The sequence below is a fragment of the Hipposideros armiger genome, unplaced genomic scaffold, assembly GCF_001890085.2.
Source record: "Hipposideros armiger isolate ML-2016 unplaced genomic scaffold, ASM189008v1 scaffold_33, whole genome shotgun sequence".
Classification (NCBI taxonomy): domain Eukaryota; kingdom Metazoa; phylum Chordata; class Mammalia; order Chiroptera; family Hipposideridae; genus Hipposideros; species Hipposideros armiger.
Window position 1 is genome coordinate 40557 of NW_017731383.1, and position 19035 is coordinate 59591.

Genomic DNA, 19035 nt, shown 5'->3' on the forward strand with positions numbered 1-19035 from the left:
AGGGAGCGGAGTCGGCTGGGGCCCGGCAGTGACTCGCGGGGCTGCGGCTCCGCCAATCTGCGGGCGCTGACGCGGGGGGCGGCTCCGCCGCGCTCGGATATCTGCCCACCCGGGGCGCGGGGCGCCGAGAGGCTCGGCCGCGCGGACGCTGCGCTCCGGGGACGCCGCTGCACCTGCCGGGGATCTCGCCCGCCGCTCCGTGCGCCCTCCCCGCCCGCCGCGCCCGCCTCCCGCTCGGTCCCCGCGGCCCCGCGCCCTCGGTCCCCGCCTCCGGGCCGCAGCCGGAGAGAGCCGAGCCCTGCCCCAAGGAGACGCCCCTTCTCCGCCGGGCCGGCCCCGGCGCCTAGCGCGGCCCACGGAGCCGCGGATCGGATTGCAACGAGCGGTCGCCACCACCACCCCCAAGCCGCTGCGCCCCGGCCGGAATGGGCCGCATCGTTGGGCCCCCGCGCGCCTGATGAGCGCGGCCCGGGCCCCAGAGACCCGAGCCGGCCGCTGCGCGAGCAGGGCCTCATCCGGCTGCGCCCCCAGCTCCGCGGACGAGGGCCGCTGGGCACGGCCGCTGAGGGCGCGGCCGCTCGGGAGAGACGAGAAGGAGCGGCCCCGAGATGGCCCGGCAAGCGGGCGCGCCGGCGGTGGGCGCCTTCCACGCGGTGCGGGCCCGGGCACAGCCCCGGGGCTGGTAGCTGTCCGACGCCAGATGGACCTTGACCCGAGCCGCAGCGCCGCGTTCGTGCCCAGCCGAGACTAGAGGGGCGCGGGCGCAGCACGCTCCGGAGGGCGCTCGGCCGCCACGATGATCCTGGTGCGCAGGTTCCGCGTGCTCATCCTGATGGCCTTCCTGGTGGCCTGCGCGCTGCACATTGTGCTGGACCTGCTGCCCAAGCTGGAGCGGCGCGCGGCGCGGCCCTCGGTGGAGCCCGGCTGCTCCTGCGCGCAGCCCGCGGCCGAGGCGGCGGCCCCCGGCTGGGCCAAGGCGCGGGGCCTCCCCGAGGAGCCTCCGGCCCCCGCCTCCGCCGCCGGAGACTCGGGCTGGCCCAACAAACACACGCTGCGCATCCTGCAGGACTTCAGCTCCGACCCTTTCTCCAACCTCACGTCCCACTCGCTGGAGAAGCTGCCGCCCGCAGCCGAGCCGGCGGAGGGCACGTTGCGGGGCCCGGACCCCGGCGCCCCGAGACCCCGTGACCCCGCGCACCGGCCGCTGCTCCGAGACCCCGGCTCCCGTCGGTCGGTGCCGCCCCCAGGCCCCAGCGGAGACGGCTCCCTCCTGGCCAGGCTGTTCCAACACCCGCTGTACCAGGTCGCGGTGCCTCCGCTGACGGAGGACGACGTCCTCTTCAATGTGAACAGCGACATCAGATTCAACCCCAAGGCGGCGGCGGAGAACCCCAACTGGTGAGTGGGGCCGGGGTTCCCTCGAGTAGGTGCCGGTAGGCCCGACCCCTAAGGCAGCCAGGCGCCCTCTGAGGGACCTGCGCGCCCCTTCCGCATCCGAGGTGTTGTGTAAGAGGCCCGGGCCCGGGAGGGGCAGCGCGCTCTTTGTCTCCTGATGACTGCCCCCCTTAGAAGGGCGGGAGGGTTTGGAGCGTTCCCCTGGCCACTGGCCTGGAGGCAGAGCGGGCAGGGTCAGTGCTGGAGGCACAGGACAGCAGTGCTGGCCTGCACGGCCCTGGCCACTGGCTTGAGTGACATCAAGCAATGAATGAAGGAGCCGGTGGGGGAGTGACTGCGGGCCTGCCCCTAACCTCTGCCTGGGAGTTGCTGGCTGCCAGGCTGTCCACACCTCTGGTGGACACGTCAGGTCTGACACACTCAGTGGTCCGGTCACTGAGAACAAAATTAGCAGCGGCGCGTGCAGGCCCAGAGAGTCCTAACAAAGGTGCTCCCCCAGCCAGCCTGGGAAGCCTGGGGACAGTGCCAGTTGTGAGGGGGTGACAGCCTCGTAAAGGGTGAGAGGCACCCCCCTGGAGCAACCCTTGAAACTGTCCTGGTTTAAACCCTTCCCCCAAGGCCCTCCTCAGCAACCAAGATCAAAATAAGCAGATGCTGCAACTCAGAGTAGTGAAATATTAACTAGCAGCACGGCCAGAATACATAACCGCCTGCAGAAGGTTACCCAGGCCACCAGGGGAAAGGCCAGGCTTCCACAACATGTTAGACAACCTTTCTCCCCTGAAATTTGACCAGGTCCGGTGTTTTCTGTCTAGACACACCAAGGGGGCTGTTTGGTGGCCTCTGGGCTTTGTCTGCTGGCCAGGTTCAAGGAAAGGCTCAGAAACTTGAGAGTTGGAGCAGTGGCCTGGACCTGTGGCTCATCATAGAAGAGGCACCTGCCGTGTCCACTGGGGGACAGGCCTTGGGGCCGAAAGGCCTCGCTTGCGGGGGAACTAGCACTAAGACAAGCCCACTTTTCTCTGCAGCAAACGGGGTCTGCTCTCCCCAGGCTGGCCCGTGACTCGAGCTGGAAGGGCGGCCTGGTGGGTGGCAGGCCCTCTATTTGGGCCTCGGCTGAAGTGAGCGCCTGCCTCCTTCCTCTCTCCCCACCCAGGACTGCTCTCATTAACTTAAATTTAGCCTCTTGCATCATTCCTACCCCTGGTTGTTGGAACCAAAGCAGAGTTCCCAGGGAGGGTTTCTGACAGACTGGGCGTGTCTGTGACTTGCACACAGTCTGTGGTCAAAGATGAGTTCGCTCTTCTGCCCCTGGGAAGGGCCGACGGCCTCTCGCACCCCAAGCTGACATCATGCTTGTCAGGCTGTTTCGGTGGCCCCAGGACAGACACGGTGGGGCCTAGTGCTGACGTCCTGGGTTTGGTCCTGCTTTAGTTATAGCTGTCTGAGGCGGCTCGGAGGGTAAGTAAGAATTACGGTCTCCAAATATGTTATTAGTTGGTGGAACGCAGCCACAGGAAAAGTGCGGACTGCGCAGTGTCCTGCTTGAGCCGGGCGCCTCTGAATAAACCTGGGTTTGTTTGGATCCAAAGTTAAAACCTTGGTGCCCGCGGCCAGCTCCCCTGGTGCTCTGCTCTCTGCTGACCCTGGGTCACCCTCACTTTGCAGGCCACACGAAGGTCCTGAGGACGAAGCATTCTTACCTACTGGGGAGGCGGCCGTGGACGCCTATCCCAACTGGCTTAAGTTCCACCTGGGCATTAATCGGTATGAGCTGTACTCCAGGCGTAGCCCAGCGGTCGAAGCACTGCTGTGTGACCTTGGCGCGCAGAAGATAACCAGTGTTGGTAAGTGCCCTCGCTGTGCCTTTCGATGGGGTTGGGCTGCTGGGGCTGGCAAGCCCGGAAGCGTTCGCCTCGCTGGAGAACCACCGCCGGGAGGTCTATGCCCTCCGAGTCCACGCAGAGCCACCTGCAGGCTTTGAGGGTGGGGACAGCCAAGGGCTGCCTTCTGCTGTCACACAGCCCTTCCTATGACGTTCTGCCCCCCCCCCACCTGAGGAGGGGCTCAGCACTTTCTAGGTCACAGGTGCCCCTCCCACCACGGATAAGAAAGGGACAGCCCTGGGGCCGCGGCCCTCCCTTGGCGTGGCGGGGGACACAGTGGAGCGCTCAGGGGCTGCTTGTGCTGGAGCAGCTCCAGGCTCAGCCAGGTGGACGACGGGTGACCAGGGTGGAGGCCGGGTAGCCAGCCTCCTGAGGCAACGCTTCCGAGTCTTTCAGGACCCACTGCATTGGATGAGAAAGGGCTCCAGGCACCGGTTTCAGGAAAACGTGTCAGCAGCAGTTCTGGGCACGCAGGTTTGGTGCATTGTTCTCTGGCCTGTGGGCGAGTGTTTGTGAAGGTCCCTCTTAGTCCCCAGTGGCTGGAGAGGCGAGGGGAATGGGTGGAGGCTCTGGAGTGGGAACAGTCCCAGGGGCTTTGCAGGGGCCCTCGGCCTGCAAGGGTGGAAGGACGGTGGTGGCAGGCGGGGGACACGTGTGCAGGTCCCCACGCCACGTGGCAGAGCCGGCAGTTCCAGCCACTTTCTTCTTGGTGTCTGGCAAACAGCCCTGATGCTGAAAGGTTCCAGTCACCTGGGGTTCTGTCCAGGTGCTGACAAAGGGGACATAGGTGTGACCTATGAGGCTGGCAGTGATTTCACAGAGTTCTCTGGAGGCTGTTTTTGGCTGTCTCCACTTGGCCTCAGCTGTGTGCTGGGCGCTCAGCTTGTGCGGAAGAACGGCCTTGCAGCTCTCCCAGCACGTGACTGTCCACCTTTGGGGAAGGGAACTGGCAGAGCAAGCTGGTGGTCTCCCCCACTTGCTTGCTACCCAGGAGGGATGTGAGCGCCTCCCCAAGCCCAGCCCCCCCCCACCCCCCACGGGAAGCTCGCCCTCTGTCATGTCCCTCTGCCCAGGATTTCGGGCTGTGCTGGAAGCAGCCCGTGTGAGTGACAGGACTGCCTGGTAGACAGCTGGGTGTCCCTTTCACTCCTGCAAGCAGCTGAGGCTGCTAGAGGGACATCCGGTGCACCGAGTCTGCTCGGCGGGCTTCCTCGGGCGCCTCCTGCATGTCACCCTCGTTCTGGGTGGTGGGCACTTGAGGGTGAGGCCAGCCTCTGGACTCTGCTGCCTCCTGACCTGAGAGTTCCAGGGGGACAGGAAAGACACACACGCTGACCAGAGTAAGGGACACACAGATAAAGTCTAGGAGCGTTTAGAGAGGAGATGACCTCCGTCTGGAAGGAGGGACGAGGAGGACCCTCTATACGGAGAGGCATGGACCAGGCTTCAGTGAGGTGCAGGCTTCCACACAGGCCCTTCCAGGGGAGGGCAGGCCTTTCCGGGGAAACAGAACAGCATTTGGAAACGAGAAGTGTTGTAGGGAAGTGCTGCGTTCGTGTTAAAGGGCTGCTGCCGCCCGTGTTCACTGCTGTCTGTATCAGCTTCCCGGTCTGTCGAGTGGGCTCGTGCCTGCTGGAGAACACTGCACCTGACTCTATAAGATGGGGGTGTGAGCACGCTTGCGAAGTGTTGTTGTGCTTGGCAGGGTGGGCTTCCACGGCCACTCCCTTGAATGCAAATGCAGGGTCTACAGTAGAGGGAGGGCTGCAAGGACTCAGAGGCGGACCAGGCAGCTCTCGGGGGACACTGCTCTGTGCAGCTGCAGGGAGGACAGGCCTCCCTCTTGCTACCATGCATGCAGGGGCCTGGCCTTGGGGTACCTCACCCCCTTTGTTCCAACTGCCCTGGGCAGTGGTGCCTGACATCGCCGTGTGGTGGACAGAGCCCGTGGCTTGGGACCCAGCCACCGCAGGGTTCTGGCTTGGTGTGACCTCGGTGTGCCATCTGTCTCCTGCAGGCTGTCTGAGCTGACCTCCCTCATCCCAATCCCAGTCTGTTCCTTGGAACAGAGGGTCCGCCAGAGCTAGGCTGGTCATTCACCATCATTCTGCAGGTGCCCGAAGTGCTAGAAGGTTGACTGATGCAGATAAGCAGGCCTGGTGAGAGTCTGGTCCCACCAGGCACAAGCCGACGTGGCTTCGGACAAATGGATTAACCTCCCTGGCTTTGGGCTGCTCTCGGGAATCCTGGATGGTTATAACCTGAAATCTAGTCTCTGAAATCCAAACGTAGCTCATTTGACAGCAAACCTGACTCAACCTAAATTTACGTGGGGCAATCCCCAAATCGATGAGGCTCTTCTTGTGCCCTCGTTTTCTTCCCTGGGGGTGAAGGTGCACACATCCTGAAGAGACTGGAGTGAGCTGAGTTACAGAGCTGTACCCCAGGCCGTTCAGAGCAACACGTGACATGTGTTCCCTATGCAAGCACAGTGCTTTCTGTCATTTGAAGTTTTCGAAATCCTGGAACACTTCTGTCCCCGGAGACTTTGACAAAGAATGTGAACACAAGAGACGTCCTTTGTGGGGGTGTTGAGAGGCAGTGCTGGGCAGTGCCCGTTGGGTAGGCCTGTGCAAAAGCAAAGCCTTTGTGCCCAGGGCGGCCGGTGCTGGCCAGGCCAGCACTCGGAGAAGGGCCGCAGCCTAGACTCGGCCCCTGTCTCCCTGCTACCTCGGGCCTGGAATGCACCCAGGTGAGGTCACACTGTTGGGAAGGCCCCTCACCTGTGAGCAGAGTGCCACCCACATACTACTGCAGGTATCCAGGCCCAGGTCTGCAGGGGGCAGGAGAGGAGCTGGCCCAGGGCCAGGCGCCAGGTGACCCCCGGGGAGCACACGTTTTCCGGCAGGTGTCTGCCTGCACGCCCAGCTGGAGTTTGGTTGAAAACCCAGCTGGCTATGGCCCTTGGCTTAGCAGGTCCAGCTGGGCAGGTTTGGAAACTGGGGCCTATGGATAGGAGCTGCTGGTGCTGGTGGCCCTGCCCCTGCCCCTGCCCCTGGCATTGCTGTGACCTAGAGGCCCCTGGGGAAGCCTGGATGGCAGCCTCTTCAGGGGAGCCCAGAGCCTGCCTCAGGATTCAGGTTTCACCAATACCTCCTTTAGAGCACAAAATGGAAGAAAAGAAAGACATGGAAGTCACAGTGATCACATGCTGGTGGCATAAGAAAGATTCTAAATTAAAAGAGCTGGAAATCCAAACCACCTTCCGACAACCCTTCTACAAATAGGGAAACTGAGGCCTCCAAGACGGGGATACTGCATTGGCGCGTCTCGGCTCAGGGTGTCTCCTCAGCCATCTGACCCGGGCTGGCCACTTGTATCTTCGACTTGCTCATCTCATTACGGAACGGAGCCGGAAACGTAACGGAGCATGATGCCTGCGCGGTCCCCACAGGCTTCACTCAGCACAGTTCTGCTGAGTGCCTGGCTCAGAGCCGCACGTGAAGCCAGCAGAGGCCTCACAGCGGCTCCTGACGCTCAGAATGTTTCCGCCTCTGAAAAGGCGTAAGACGTCACCTCCTCGGTTCAGCGGGAGATGAGGCATGTGGTGCCTCTGCTCAGGGTGACAACTTAGTTGCCACCGTGCACAGTTACGGATGCAAAGAATAAACGGCAGAGTGAACGAGTTGCACTTGGAAGTACTTTGAAAGAAGGACCCACACTGGCCTGAGGATGGGCGGCCTCGGGCCTGCAGTGCACGTGGAGGGAACAAAGCGTGTGGTGCCTGAACAGCCAGGAACACCCCCCGGGAGGGACAGGAGCCCTGGGTGTGCTCGGCCAGGCTAGGATCCGCGAACCGGCCCATGAGCTCCCAGGAGCAAAGGCTGCTGTGGAGACGCCCTCGCCGCTGCCCTGGCTGCCCGGGGACCGCTGGCTCGAGTCAGAGGCAGGCTCCTCTGGGAGGCCGTTCCGGCCAGGAAGGCCTCAGCTCCCTCTCTTGCCCCCAGGTGGCGGGGTGGCAGCCTTAGGTCCCAGTCTTTGGGGCCTGGCTCGGAGACCTGCAGAAGGAGAGCTGAAAATGCCCAGGTCCCCTGATGCGGAGGCCGGTGCTGGAGGAGCCGCAGACCATCTGGAGTGTGACTGTGGGGGCACGGGGGAGGCCGCAGATAGCTGAGCCCTCCCCAGGTCTCCCCCAGCCATCTGGGGGAAGGTGCAGAGCAGAAGCCCAGAAGGTGCTGGCCCAGCATCACCTGCCCGCACCTGCCCTCTCCACTGGACAGACAGCAGCTGTGGCCCCAGAACCCAGCAGGTGTGTCTCCCAGTTGTGTTCCTTCCAATTCTAGGGATGGTTTCCACTGTGGCACTGTGGTCGTTTCCATTTTAAGTAAATATAATCTTCAAAATGAAAGTGAGCTGTCTCAAGGGACAGCATGGCACAGGCAATAGTCCAGACGCGGCAGCCACAGCCCGAGCACCCAGGGTGCTGGGCAGTGGATCACGTGTGGGCAGCTGAGGTGGATGCCTCCCGAGGCCCAGAGTGCAGGACCGGTCACGCAGCCTCTTCCAACCCCTCAAGTTGGAGCAGACGCCCATAGTTCTTGTCCCCTCAACGCAAGCCCCAGGGCGCCATCACTGACCTGCGAGTGGACGCGCCCCAGCCCTCTCCACGGGCCCACGCCCCTCAATGCCCAAGCACAGTAGGAGATGCTCTGCACAGCCACCCAGGAGTTTGGGACTCTGTCAACCTCTGCTCCCCTGGAGGGGGGCGGGGGGAGGGGAGGAACAGGCAACCTACATGCTCCTGGTGTCACATTCTCCACATCTGAGCCGTGCTCGGGCGAGGTTCTCACTTCCTCTGACCCTTTGTGAAAACAACGTCACGTTGACATGACCTTGGCCAAGGGCAGTGATGTCAGAGGGTCCCGTTAGAGGCCTGGCAGCGCCTCCCACTTCTGCGTGGTCCACAGATCTCTAAAAACTGGGATCAGTTCATTTGAAAGTCAGGAGGTGGCCCATCAAAATACAGTTGGGGGTTCTCACTAGGAATGGGGGAGACTGCTGGCTCTGGTTTCCACAGGAAAGAAAGATCTGAGTGGTGGCTGTGCCCAGTGTGCCAGGGCCCAGGTCTCGTCCCTGAAGGGACCGAGGTGTGTAGCACAGGATGAGCCAGGGGCAGAGCACAGGGTCCTGCGTCTCCCACTCCTTGTCCCTAGCCCGGGCGAGGGGGTGCTGGGACCCCAGCCCGAGCTTCACACTTTTCTTCTTGGTTCTCGATTTAAGTCTCTCTTTCCTTGGAGGAACCCCTTGGGGTGGCGGCATCTGCGGGGTTCTCCTGAGGGGCACACTCAGCCCTTCATCTTGGGCTGGATTCTGAGGAAAGTCGGGGAGCAGTTCCCATCTATAGTGCTGTGAGCTTTACCCCGTAATGCACTGTGGTGACCTATTCATGTATGTCCACATGTAGAAACAATGCATGTTCTCAATGACCATTAATCAGTGTTGACTAATAGTGCATTGAACAAAGAGCTGGGGGAGGTGGCTTTTTGGGGGTGCCAGGAATGACAGAGCTGACACCACGGTCTACACGGTGGGAACCTCCAGCTGGAGGTGGGCTGAGCAGATGGGCGGTGGAGGGGAGGGCATGGACGCGAGGCGCCGTGAGGGTGTGGAGGGAGCCAGCCTGGGTGCTGCTGACTTGACGATGGTGTGTGGCGAGAAGGTGGCAGGTGGGTGAGGGTGACTCCCGGGGATGTGGCCGCTGGAAGTACGCCCACCTCCTGCCCATGGTGGGCTCACCCCTCAGTTGGGTCCCTCAGTTGGGGCTGCGGTTGGGTGGGTTTTGAGGGACCTCTGTTACCTAACTGGGTGAGGGTGCACCCAGGGGCTCTCGCCCAGGGCCTCTGAAGGGCTCCCCCTCTGAGCACCGCCGCTCCCACGACACCTCCCCTCAGCTCCAGGCCAGGTGTCTTGAGTCACAACCCTCGCTCTGTCTGAAGAAGAAACCCCAAACTCACACCGTCCCTCTCAGGCCTGTGCTTGTCCTGGCTCTGTGCCCTCCGCCCTCGGGCGTGTCTGCCTCTGGCCCCGCCCCAGACGAGCACCCTGGCTTTGCCAGGACATTGGGCAGCTGTGTGTGGTTTTCTGTAAGGAGACTACACCCGGTTTTTGAGCAGAACCCTGCGTGTTTCCATGACACCACAGTTCGGTCGGGTGCATGGTGAATGTCAGTGGGAGGGCACAGTCCCCAGACAGGAGAAAGACAGTGTCCAGGGCAGGTCACAGGAGGCTGGTGTGTCTGGACTCCTGAGTCGCCGGGAGGGTCTGATGCCCTGATTTCTAATGACTATTTGCTCTGAAGGAGGGGCTGGTAATCCAGGGAGGCAGCTCTGCCGACAAGACTTGCTTCCAGAATAAAAACGATTAAACTGACCGTATTTGCATACTATTTTGTTATTAAGAAAAATCAGGATTGCAAGCCCTGGAAAGAGCTGGCGTGCTGTCCCTGATTGGCCCAGGAAGGAATAATTAAACCCAGCGACCCCAGTTATGACATGGATGTTGACATCAAATGGGGGTTAATCGTGCCACTAATTTTTTAAATAATCACTGCTGTTTCCATCTTACTGAAAACATAATAATTGTTCATTGTAGAAATTTAGAAAGCACAGATAAGGGGGAAAGGGAGTTAAAATCCTTGGCAGCTCTCTCTTGGGAGGGCACCCACTTGCCACCTTTCACAAGAGAGCCATTCAGGGAGTTTCACCGGCTCTCAGCCTAAGAACCAAACAGGAGCAGTTGGCCGTGTTGTTAGAAGGCTTGGCACCGCCACAAGCGTTGCGACGTTCTCCGTCTCATGAGATTGCCGTGCACGGTCCATCCTCCCACGGCTCGGCTCGGGCACTCGGGGATTTCCAGTGTTTTCGAGTGGGGTGGCATTTGTGTCTGCCTTTGTTTCCTGGACGGGGCACAGGCTGGGAGAGCTTCACCAACACACGAGTTGTGCACTGATATGGTGGGGCTGTGACTCAGGGTCCCTTCAGATCCAGCCAGCTTGTCCCACCAGTGGCTGGTGCAGACGCTGCCTAGGAAGGGACTGGAAGAGGTGGTCAGCCGGAGCCTGGGCCCAGTCTGGCCTCGGTGCCCACAGAGGCCGTGGGAGCCGCCGAAAATGTGCAGGGAGCTCAGCCCCCTGGTCGTTCTTCGCACCCCGTGACAATCTGCCGTTTGGACGTGCCCCGTGCTGACGCTTCTCTAGATGTGGTGGTGGCATCCTAGGAGGCGGGCATGACTGTCATCCCCATGTCACCCGTGAAAGGCACCCTGCGCTGCCAACTCACATAGTTTGTCTTGACCCCCTCTATCCCGTCCTCGTGGAGGAGGCTAGTCAGTATCTCGAGCCCCCTTTAATAGACGGGGAAACTGCGGTTAGGGAGAGTGGACTCCTGGGGTGCCCAGCCACAGGAAGCTGAGCAGACTCCTGCGTCAGGGCTGCCCCACAACAAAGCCCTCCAGCATGGCGCCCCCCCCAGGATGGCGCCCCCCCCAGCATGACACCCCCCAGCATGACGCCCCCCAGCATGGCGCCCTCCCGCCGTCTCAGCCACTGACTGTTTTCACAGCCATGTCCACCCTTCCTCACCTTGGCTCTTCCCCAGACCCCAGGAGGCCCTCCCTGACCCTGGAACATTCTCCTGTCCCCAAGCCTTGGTCCTGGCCCCTCACTCACCGCACTCTGCCTCCAGGTGACCTCCTCCATCCACAGCCTTTGTTGTCTGTGTGGACGGTCCTCACATCTGTGCCCACACCCCAACCTGCCTCAGACCCAGGCCCCCGCTCTCCCAGGTCACCCCGGGCTCCCCGGCCTTGGCCCTCACCTCCAGGCCGGTTCCTCCCCACCACCCAGCCACCCAGCCACCCCAGCTGAAACCCAAGGGTCATCCTAGGTTCCTCTCTCCTCCACACCCCACACGCTCCACCAAATGTTTCCTCAAACCCCCAGATTTCTCTTGAGTTTTCTATTTTCTCCATCTTTGTCCTTTCACAACCACCACCATCTGCCCCGGCTGCCCTGCCTCCTCTCCCAGCTTCCGTCCCCCACGCTTTGGAGCCAGGCCCCTACGCAGCGGGGGACGGCATCCACTTGGGTCCCAGTCACTGCTGCCTGGCACCCACCACACCTTCTTGGCTGGCGAGACCCCTCTGAGACCTGCACACAAACCCAGGCGTCCTGCCCACTGGACGGGCCGGCCACCCGAGCGCCCCCAGGGCTGCAGATCTGCCGGCTCTGTCCTTCCAGGCCTGTGCATTTCCTCTGCCTCCCAGCACCTCTCTGTGACAGCGGCTGAAATGTCACCTCCCACAGGCCTTCCTGAGGGCCCCTCAGAGCCCTTGGCTGTTGCACCACAGCCTGAAGTCATCACAGTGCCCGCCGTTTACTTGTGTCCTGCCCAGCTGAACATGGACTCTGGGGGGACACTTGGCCTTGCTCTTGCTGTGCATCCTGTGACTTCAGCACGGCCAGAGTCTGGTGTGGACACAGAAGGCCTTCCAGGAACACTGGACAAGCCACTGCGTGGCCTTCCTTGGGTAGCCTGGGCCCACGCCTTGCAGAGGACAGGTCCAGGTTGCCCAGCTCAACTCCTGGGGCTGCCACAGCCAAGCCGCCCCATGGAGCCCTGAGTACGTTCCATTGCAGTCGGGACAGGAAGTCTTTAGGCTTCACAGCTGATGAGGCGGCCAGGAAGCCAGGGCGATGCTTCCAGAGGCTCCCTCCCTCACGGAGTCCTGTGGAGCCCCTGGGAGCCCCCTCTGGTAGGGGGAGTTTCTAGCCAAAGGGTCTTCGGGGTCTCCTCACGCCAACCCTCCTCAGGCTTCCTCGAGACACCAGAAATGTAGACGGGGCCAGCAGAGGGGTGCGCGCGCGCGTGCGCGTGTGTGTGTGTACGACAGTAGGTGTGGGTGCGACCCGTAGAATGTGGTGAAACTGTGTCCACAGCCTTGGCATCAAGACATGCTGGGGACTCTGTAAACATCCTGAAGGGAGCTCCTGGGGAGGCAGCATTGCCGGCAGGGCCACACACCTGGCCGCTCTGGAAGCCAGTTTCTCCATGGGTGAGACTGGGGCAGTCCTGCCACGCCTGCGTGGATGAGGGCATGTGTCAGCACCCTTGCAGGAAACCCCAGACTCCTCAGGCAGAAGCGGGGGCATGTCCGGGGCCCAGGTCGGGGGGCCAGGTGCTGAGGTAGCCTTGCTGCTTGCAGATGGAGTGGGGCATGCGGTGACCCTGTGTCTTTTCCCCCTGCAGCCATGAAGTCGGGGGGCACTCAGCTCAAGCTCATCATGGCGTTCCAGAATTATGGGCAGGCGCTGTTCAAACCCATGAAGTAAGTGCCGGGGGCCGGGGGGGCCTGCGGTGTGAGGTGCGCAGAGGGCCGGAGCGGGGTCCGTGCCGGAGCGGGAGCTGCGACAGCAGTGTTTCTGGTGGGAAAGGCAGCTTTTCCCCAGTGGGGTTTCGGGGTGACCCCCAGGGTGAGCGCTCTCGGCTTTCTCCCGGTCTTGGCAACGCTGGGGTCTTGCTCCCTCGCCGCCTCCCCGCCCTCACCCATGCTACACGGCTGTGTCATTTCTACCCCAGCGAGAGTATTTTCAACAAGGGCCCCGACTCTGGACACTGAGCTGCCTCTGAAGGAGGTGGCGGGCCTGGGCCGCACACCTCAGGGTCACGGAGTCCCCGCAAAGGACAGCTGACAGATCTGTTAAGTTTGGCAGGCCACGCAGTTTGTGTGGAGCTGCGGAGGGCAGGGGCCCGCCAGGCGGCTTCACACTTGGTGCTGTGTCGTGACAAGCAGGTGACAGGTGGGCCTTGGCCCTTCCACTGAGAGACAAAGGCTGTAAATGTGCTTCAGGCCTCTCGTGTTGGGGGCTGCATTCCCCAGAGTGTGGAAACTCATGTTCCAGTGTATTCAGAGCTGCTTGGGAAAGTCCCCTGAGGCCGGGTAGCTGGTCACTTCCTCTTCAGTGGTACAGACAGGGGACCTCTCCTGATGCCCCGAGTTTTGGGAAATGAAGTGATAGGGACCTGGGCTGGCCTGTTCCTCTGTAGGGTCCCTGCGTGAATCTCTGAGGTCACGGGTCACCTTTGAGGAGTCAGGACGTCCAGCCGTGGGCAGCAGCTGTGCTGAGCTCCGATGGCCTTGGCCGGGCTCGGTGCCGATGGGCCACACATCCTGTTAGTCCTTCCACGCCGCCACCAGTTAGAGGAAGTGTGCTACTCTGCCACGTAAGGAAGAGAGAACCGGGGCTTGGTGTCGTAGCATAGGTCACCTGAGGTCGAGCCCAGCCCCAGAGCCCCTAAGTCAGGGTGCCCGCCCTCTCAGCATGGGCACCGTCACCGCCAGAGGTGGCCTATCCATGGCCTCGCGGGTCCTGACAAGCAGGCTCCAGAGCCCCTCCGGAAAAGCTCCGGCAGCTCGCGTTTGCCCCTTTCTGACCTGAACTCTCAGCGGGAAGGGTGTCTGTCCTGCCTCTCCAGCAGCGGAGGGCCAAGGCCACAGATGGGCAGCCGGGCGCAGGGCTTGTGCCTGTGCTCAGCCAAGGCCCTTGTGACCACTGGGCTGAGCGGGGAGGTTGAGGCTCAGGCTGGAGCGATGAAACGGTTGAGAATCCCGAGGCAGTTGGGGAAACTGAGGTCCAGAAAGGGAAAGGACGTGCCAACTATCGGGCTGTCAGAAAAGTCACGACGTATTTTTTCTATGTTTTTTGTTGCAAAAATGCATCGTGACTTTTCCGACAACCCAATAGATGGGGCCAGTCGGCCAGGCCATGGGTGTCTGGGGGTCCGCCGAGGCTCTGGGCCCTGCACACAGCACGCTCCTGGGCAGAGGGCTCCAGCCGGGCGGGGCAGGCACCGGTGTCCCCCTCCTTCCTGGCCTGGTCCTCCCGTTGCTTCTCGGGTCGGGTCCGGGCATTTCCTGGTGCCGGCAGCACCCTCTGCTGCCCTGATGATGGCCAGTGGCCGGGCCCAGGACCTGTCCCCCACCAGCTGTGGTCTGAATATGAAAACAGCTGTGGTTTATGACCGTTGTATTAAAAAATTGAAATCCATGATTAATAGTTCTCTTAAGAAAAATGCTCTTCTGTGAACTCATGATCTCTGTAAATTGTTTGTATTATAGAATATCATGAATTAATTAATGGTGGTAGTTTTGCTCCGAGATCTTGAAGGATGTAAGTTGGGAGGGTCTGGAAGAGAGACAGTCGATGAGGTGGGGCTGGAGCCTGGGGGGACCTGCAGAGTGTCATTTATGTGGCGTGTGGGGGACCGTTTAGAGTGTGACGGTTACATAGTTTTAGTAGGCGCTGGAAAACCTGTAAGTAGCACATCAGCCCGTGAGTCCCTGGATAGTCTTGCTTTAGCGTTAGATTACAGTGAGTAAGATTTTTTAGCAACTTTATCAAGATGTAACTCACCTGTCACACAGGTCATGCACGTGTGTCTACAGTTCAGGGGCTTCCTTCACCGGTCAGGCTAGAAGCTTCAGGCAGAAGCTCTGTACAAAAGGCCCTCACTTCACGTCACCCACAGGGTTTGCAGCTTTAAGTGAAACGACAAGTAACAAAACCAGGGTCACCAGAGGCTAAGTGACAAACGAGAGTTGCGTTCCTAGTGCATCTCTCCCGCGTTATGAGAGGGCCAGCTGTCCAGCTGCCACTACAGCCCCCAGCTCCTCCTGGCCTGGACGACCGCTCACGCACCTCCTGTCCCTGGATTTGCGTCTTCTGGAATTCCTAAGAATAGGATCACAGAATATGTGTCCTTTGTAACCGGCCTCTGTCACTCAGCATCACGTCCTCAGGGCTCATCCGTGTTGTGCGTGTGTCAGGGCCACACTCCTTTTTAAGGCCGAGCGGCAGCCCAGCTTGAGACGGGCCACTTGACTCATACATCCTTCACGCAGCGGGACCTGGGCTGGTCCCACTTAGGCTGTGTGACCCTGTTGCTGTGGACACTCACGGACCAGTGTTTGAGTGAATGTGTGTTTTCATTTCTCCAGGGTAGGTACCTGGGAATGGGGCTGTGCATTATCTAGTAACTAAACGAACCACTCGAGGGGCTGCCGGCCTGTTTCCACGCCGCTGGCACCACTCTGGGACCCCGCCACACGTCTCTGCCAGCGCTTGTCACGATGCACCCTCTGATCACAGCCATCGCGTGGGTGTGAGGTGATGTCTCCTGTGGATCTGACTTGCGTTTCTCTAACAGCTAATGGTGTGGAGCTTCTTTTCATGTTCCCGTTGGCCAGTCGTGTATGTTCTTCGGAGAAATGTTTATTCAGATCTTTTGCCATTTTTAGTTGCATTGTCTTTTTGTCTATAGATTGTAAGAGTTTCTTATATATTTTGGATACAACACCCTAATCACACGTGTGTTGTCCTTTGAAGCACAAGTTTTTAATTTGAAGATGTCTGATTTCTCTATTTTGTTGTTGTTGCTTGTGCTTCTGGTGTAGTGTTTAGTTTTAATATTGAAAAGTGTGTATGCGATATAAACAACGTGTGAACGATGTGTGTGGCTGAAGCTTGGAAGGACCGGTGTGTCCACACAGCCAGCAGGCCTGCATGGCCATTCTCGTGTGCCCCCCAGCACACCCCTTCCCCTTGCTGGGACTCAGTTTACCCATCTGTCAACAAGGGCCTTGTAGGAAGAGGTCTTGAAGCCTAAACCCTGTTGGTCCAGCAGATACGGCACCAGGCCACTCACAGGACGCTGGGACACACCAGACAGCAGAGGCTCTTTGAAGCAAATTTCAACCTGCTTCTTGGAGAGGAAACTTCCAGGCGTGTCCATGACCCTGGCTGTGACCACCTCCCAGCAGAAATACTTGTTTAGCACCCCCCCACACACACACCAACACTCACCGAGCCCCGGGAACAGACCCCGTGCTGCTGCTGCTCAGGGCAGGACAGACAACGTACCACCTGTACGGTGTCTGCACCACCGTAGCCCCGGCGCACAGCCGGCGTGGGAGCCGTGCACACACAGCCTGGAGGGTCCCAGGCGGCCAGTATCCTCGGGCCTCTGGCCGGCCTTCCGTCCCTTTGCGTAGTGGGCAGCAGGCTTCCCTGCATTCCTGCGCTTGGCTTCTTGGTCTAGAAGAGCCAGGCGTGACCTGGGGGGTCAGCTGTGTCTGCAGCTTCAGCTGACGTGTATTGGCCACTGTTGGCACAGGAGGGCCACGCCGACCCCCCTCTCGCCTCCCTTCTCTGTCCCTCCTTTCCTTCACGTCTCCGTGAGCACGGTGCTGGGCTGCGTGTCGCCTCCGAGAAAGCTGCTTCCTCACCTCCACGTGCTGATTAGGACCCGACAGTCTCTGGAGGGACAGGGTCCTGGGGTAGCTGGCAGTCCCTTCACACAGCAAGTCATGTGGCCTTGTCAGCCACAGGGTACGTGTTACTCTCGACGCTCCCTGAAGGAGGAGGAATTTAGGATCTGTGTAAACGGTGTGGACCCAGCCCCTCTTCCCAGCCAGCTCTGAGCACCGTGCATGGTGACGAGGCCTTAAAACTCGGGTTTGTCCCATTTGTTGTTCAGTTGTGTTCACAATGCACAGGGCAGGGCCCCCAGCCCAGCACGGCCCGTCTGCCTTGGCTTACCTGCTCTCTGCCAGGCCAGGCCTTGGCCCAGTGGCTGAGGCTGAAACTCAGCCCTGTGTCCTGTGGTGCCCAGGACCTCCCCTTGGCCATCTGCTTCCTTCCCTGTTACAAAGAAACGTGTGTGTGTGTGTGTGTGTGTGTGTGTGTCCCCCACAGAAACCGCCTGTGAACAGCTGTTTGAGGCCCAGGAATTCCTCACAGCTGAGATGCATAAACAGAGGCGGCTGCAGAAAAACTTTTGGGGACAGCGTTTCTCAATGCAGAAGCCCGAGCCCCCCGCCTCCAGACTGAGCGTGGCCGGCCAGGTCTGACCTCTGGCTCAGGCTGGAGAGCTGGCAGCCCTGTCTGTGTTCACTGTGCTGGGTACTCAGAGCGGGGCTGACGCAGCCCCTCGGGTGACAGCTCAGGTTGGCGGGTGAACGACCTTAGGAGAAGACCTTGAGCACAGCTCTCCCTGGGAGCAGGAACACGTCTCGGCACAGGCCCCACACAGCGAGGCTTGGGGAGATAAGCGGGTTCTGCGGACCACGGACCGAGCGGTCTCCAAGTATCTGAGTTCTTCTGATAAATAATTCATGTTTTGTCCCCACTGGAGCCCTCACTCAGCCCCAAAGGCAAACAGATGGTTTAGTAGCCGGTCACTGGGTGTGGGCCAGCAGAGGCCCGGGCCTGAGAGGTGGACAAGGACCCTTTTGTGTCCATGCTCAGCTTGGGCCGGCCTCCAAGCCCGCTCCTGCCCTCACCCTGACTCTCAGGAGCTTCAGCCCCCTCCCCCACGGGCCACGAGGCCGGGATCCTTAGTCAGACCTTGCCCCGCTCCACGGAAGCTGCCTGAAGCCCGTGTCTCACGTGGGCTCAGAGCTGCCGGGCCCCAGGCTGAGATGGGGCCTCCCTGAAAAGCCACCTCTTGTAGGTCTCGGTGGTTAAGCTGCTCCCTCTGCCGTGTCCCCCCTGACCTGGCTCAGTCACCAGTGTCACTTCAGGCCAACCAAATACTCAGCCATGAACGGGACGCAGAAGGTGCGGCCTGGCGTGGCCATGCAAACAGATAAGCACGGACATTTCTGCGGGTAAATTGTGGAGAGGATTCGAGTTGAGCGACGTGGCAGAGATGGCCTAGGGACAGGCAGGGCCTGTCAATCAACCAAGGCGTTCCTGGGTCCCTCTCCCAGACACTGTGTGCAGACACGGCTCTGGACCGTGTGTATAGAGGCGGCATTTACACTGAGGCCCGAACGGGGAAACGCAGGTGGGAAGAACATTTCAGGCAACAGCAGAACATTTCAGCAACATCCATCTGCAGGTCCCGGGTCAGAGGCCGGGGCGCAGGGCAAGCTGGGGGCCAGCGGGAGCCAGGGTGACTGTGCAGCAAGGGCTCCACCGGCTCCCCTTACAGTCTGACCCTCAGGAGCCCTTTGACACAACGAGGCTTAATGGCAATCGTCTCATTTTCTTGGGGGCTCCCTGAGTCACTATGAGTGTCACACCAGGAGAGCGAGGACAGGAGGGGCGGCCTTGCTGGTGGGCTGGGGGAAGGCGGGTCTCTGCGTCTGGGCTTCAGCAGGTGTGGACTTGAAAGGCACAAGGGGCAATTCTGAGTGGCTGGCACCCAGGATGTGTGGGGGTCGCATGGGGGACGGCTGTGCAGGGCTTGGGGGCCATGCGGGCACTTCAGGAATCGGTGTTTTCTGGGGAAGCGCCCCAGGCTGGTGTGGCGATGGGCTGGAGCGGAGAACTGGGCCTGCCTGGGAGACGCAGGCTGTCAGGGTCTGAACAGATACTGTTTACAGGCCATTTCCCTTACGGGCTCCCAGTGCAGGACACAGGTTGCCTCCAATGTCATGGATTATTTTCATAGGCTGAAAAAAAATGGACTTTATTAACTGAAAACAAATAAACAACAACCCATAACAGGCTCTCCCGGTGTGTCAGCGGCAGGACGAAGCCATTGACCCAGAGGAGGGCCTGAGGCCAGGCGGCTGGGACCCCAGAGCAGCCTGTGTCGGCCCCCAGCTCCTTGCTTGGCGGCAGCATCAAAAGGCCACTGTCCACTGCGTGCGCCACCATCACCAGGAACCAGCTGGATTTTAACCAGCTCGA

General features: G+C 60.4%; 1 protein-coding gene across 1 annotated transcript in view; it reads left to right on the forward strand.

The window, feature by feature from the left end:
* The first annotated feature begins 209 nt into the window (after window positions 1–209).
* FAM20C (FAM20C golgi associated secretory pathway kinase) overlaps window positions 210–19035 on the forward strand; it is a 36016-nt gene continuing 17190 nt past the window's right edge. Inside the window, exons 1-3 of the mRNA XM_019637550.1 lie at window positions 210–1398; window positions 3064–3242; window positions 12587–12665. Coding sequence (XP_019493095.1) covers window positions 797–1398; window positions 3064–3242; window positions 12587–12665 — 860 coding nt within the window. The 5' untranslated portion in view covers window positions 210–796. The remainder of the gene's footprint in view (window positions 1399–3063; window positions 3243–12586; window positions 12666–19035) is intronic.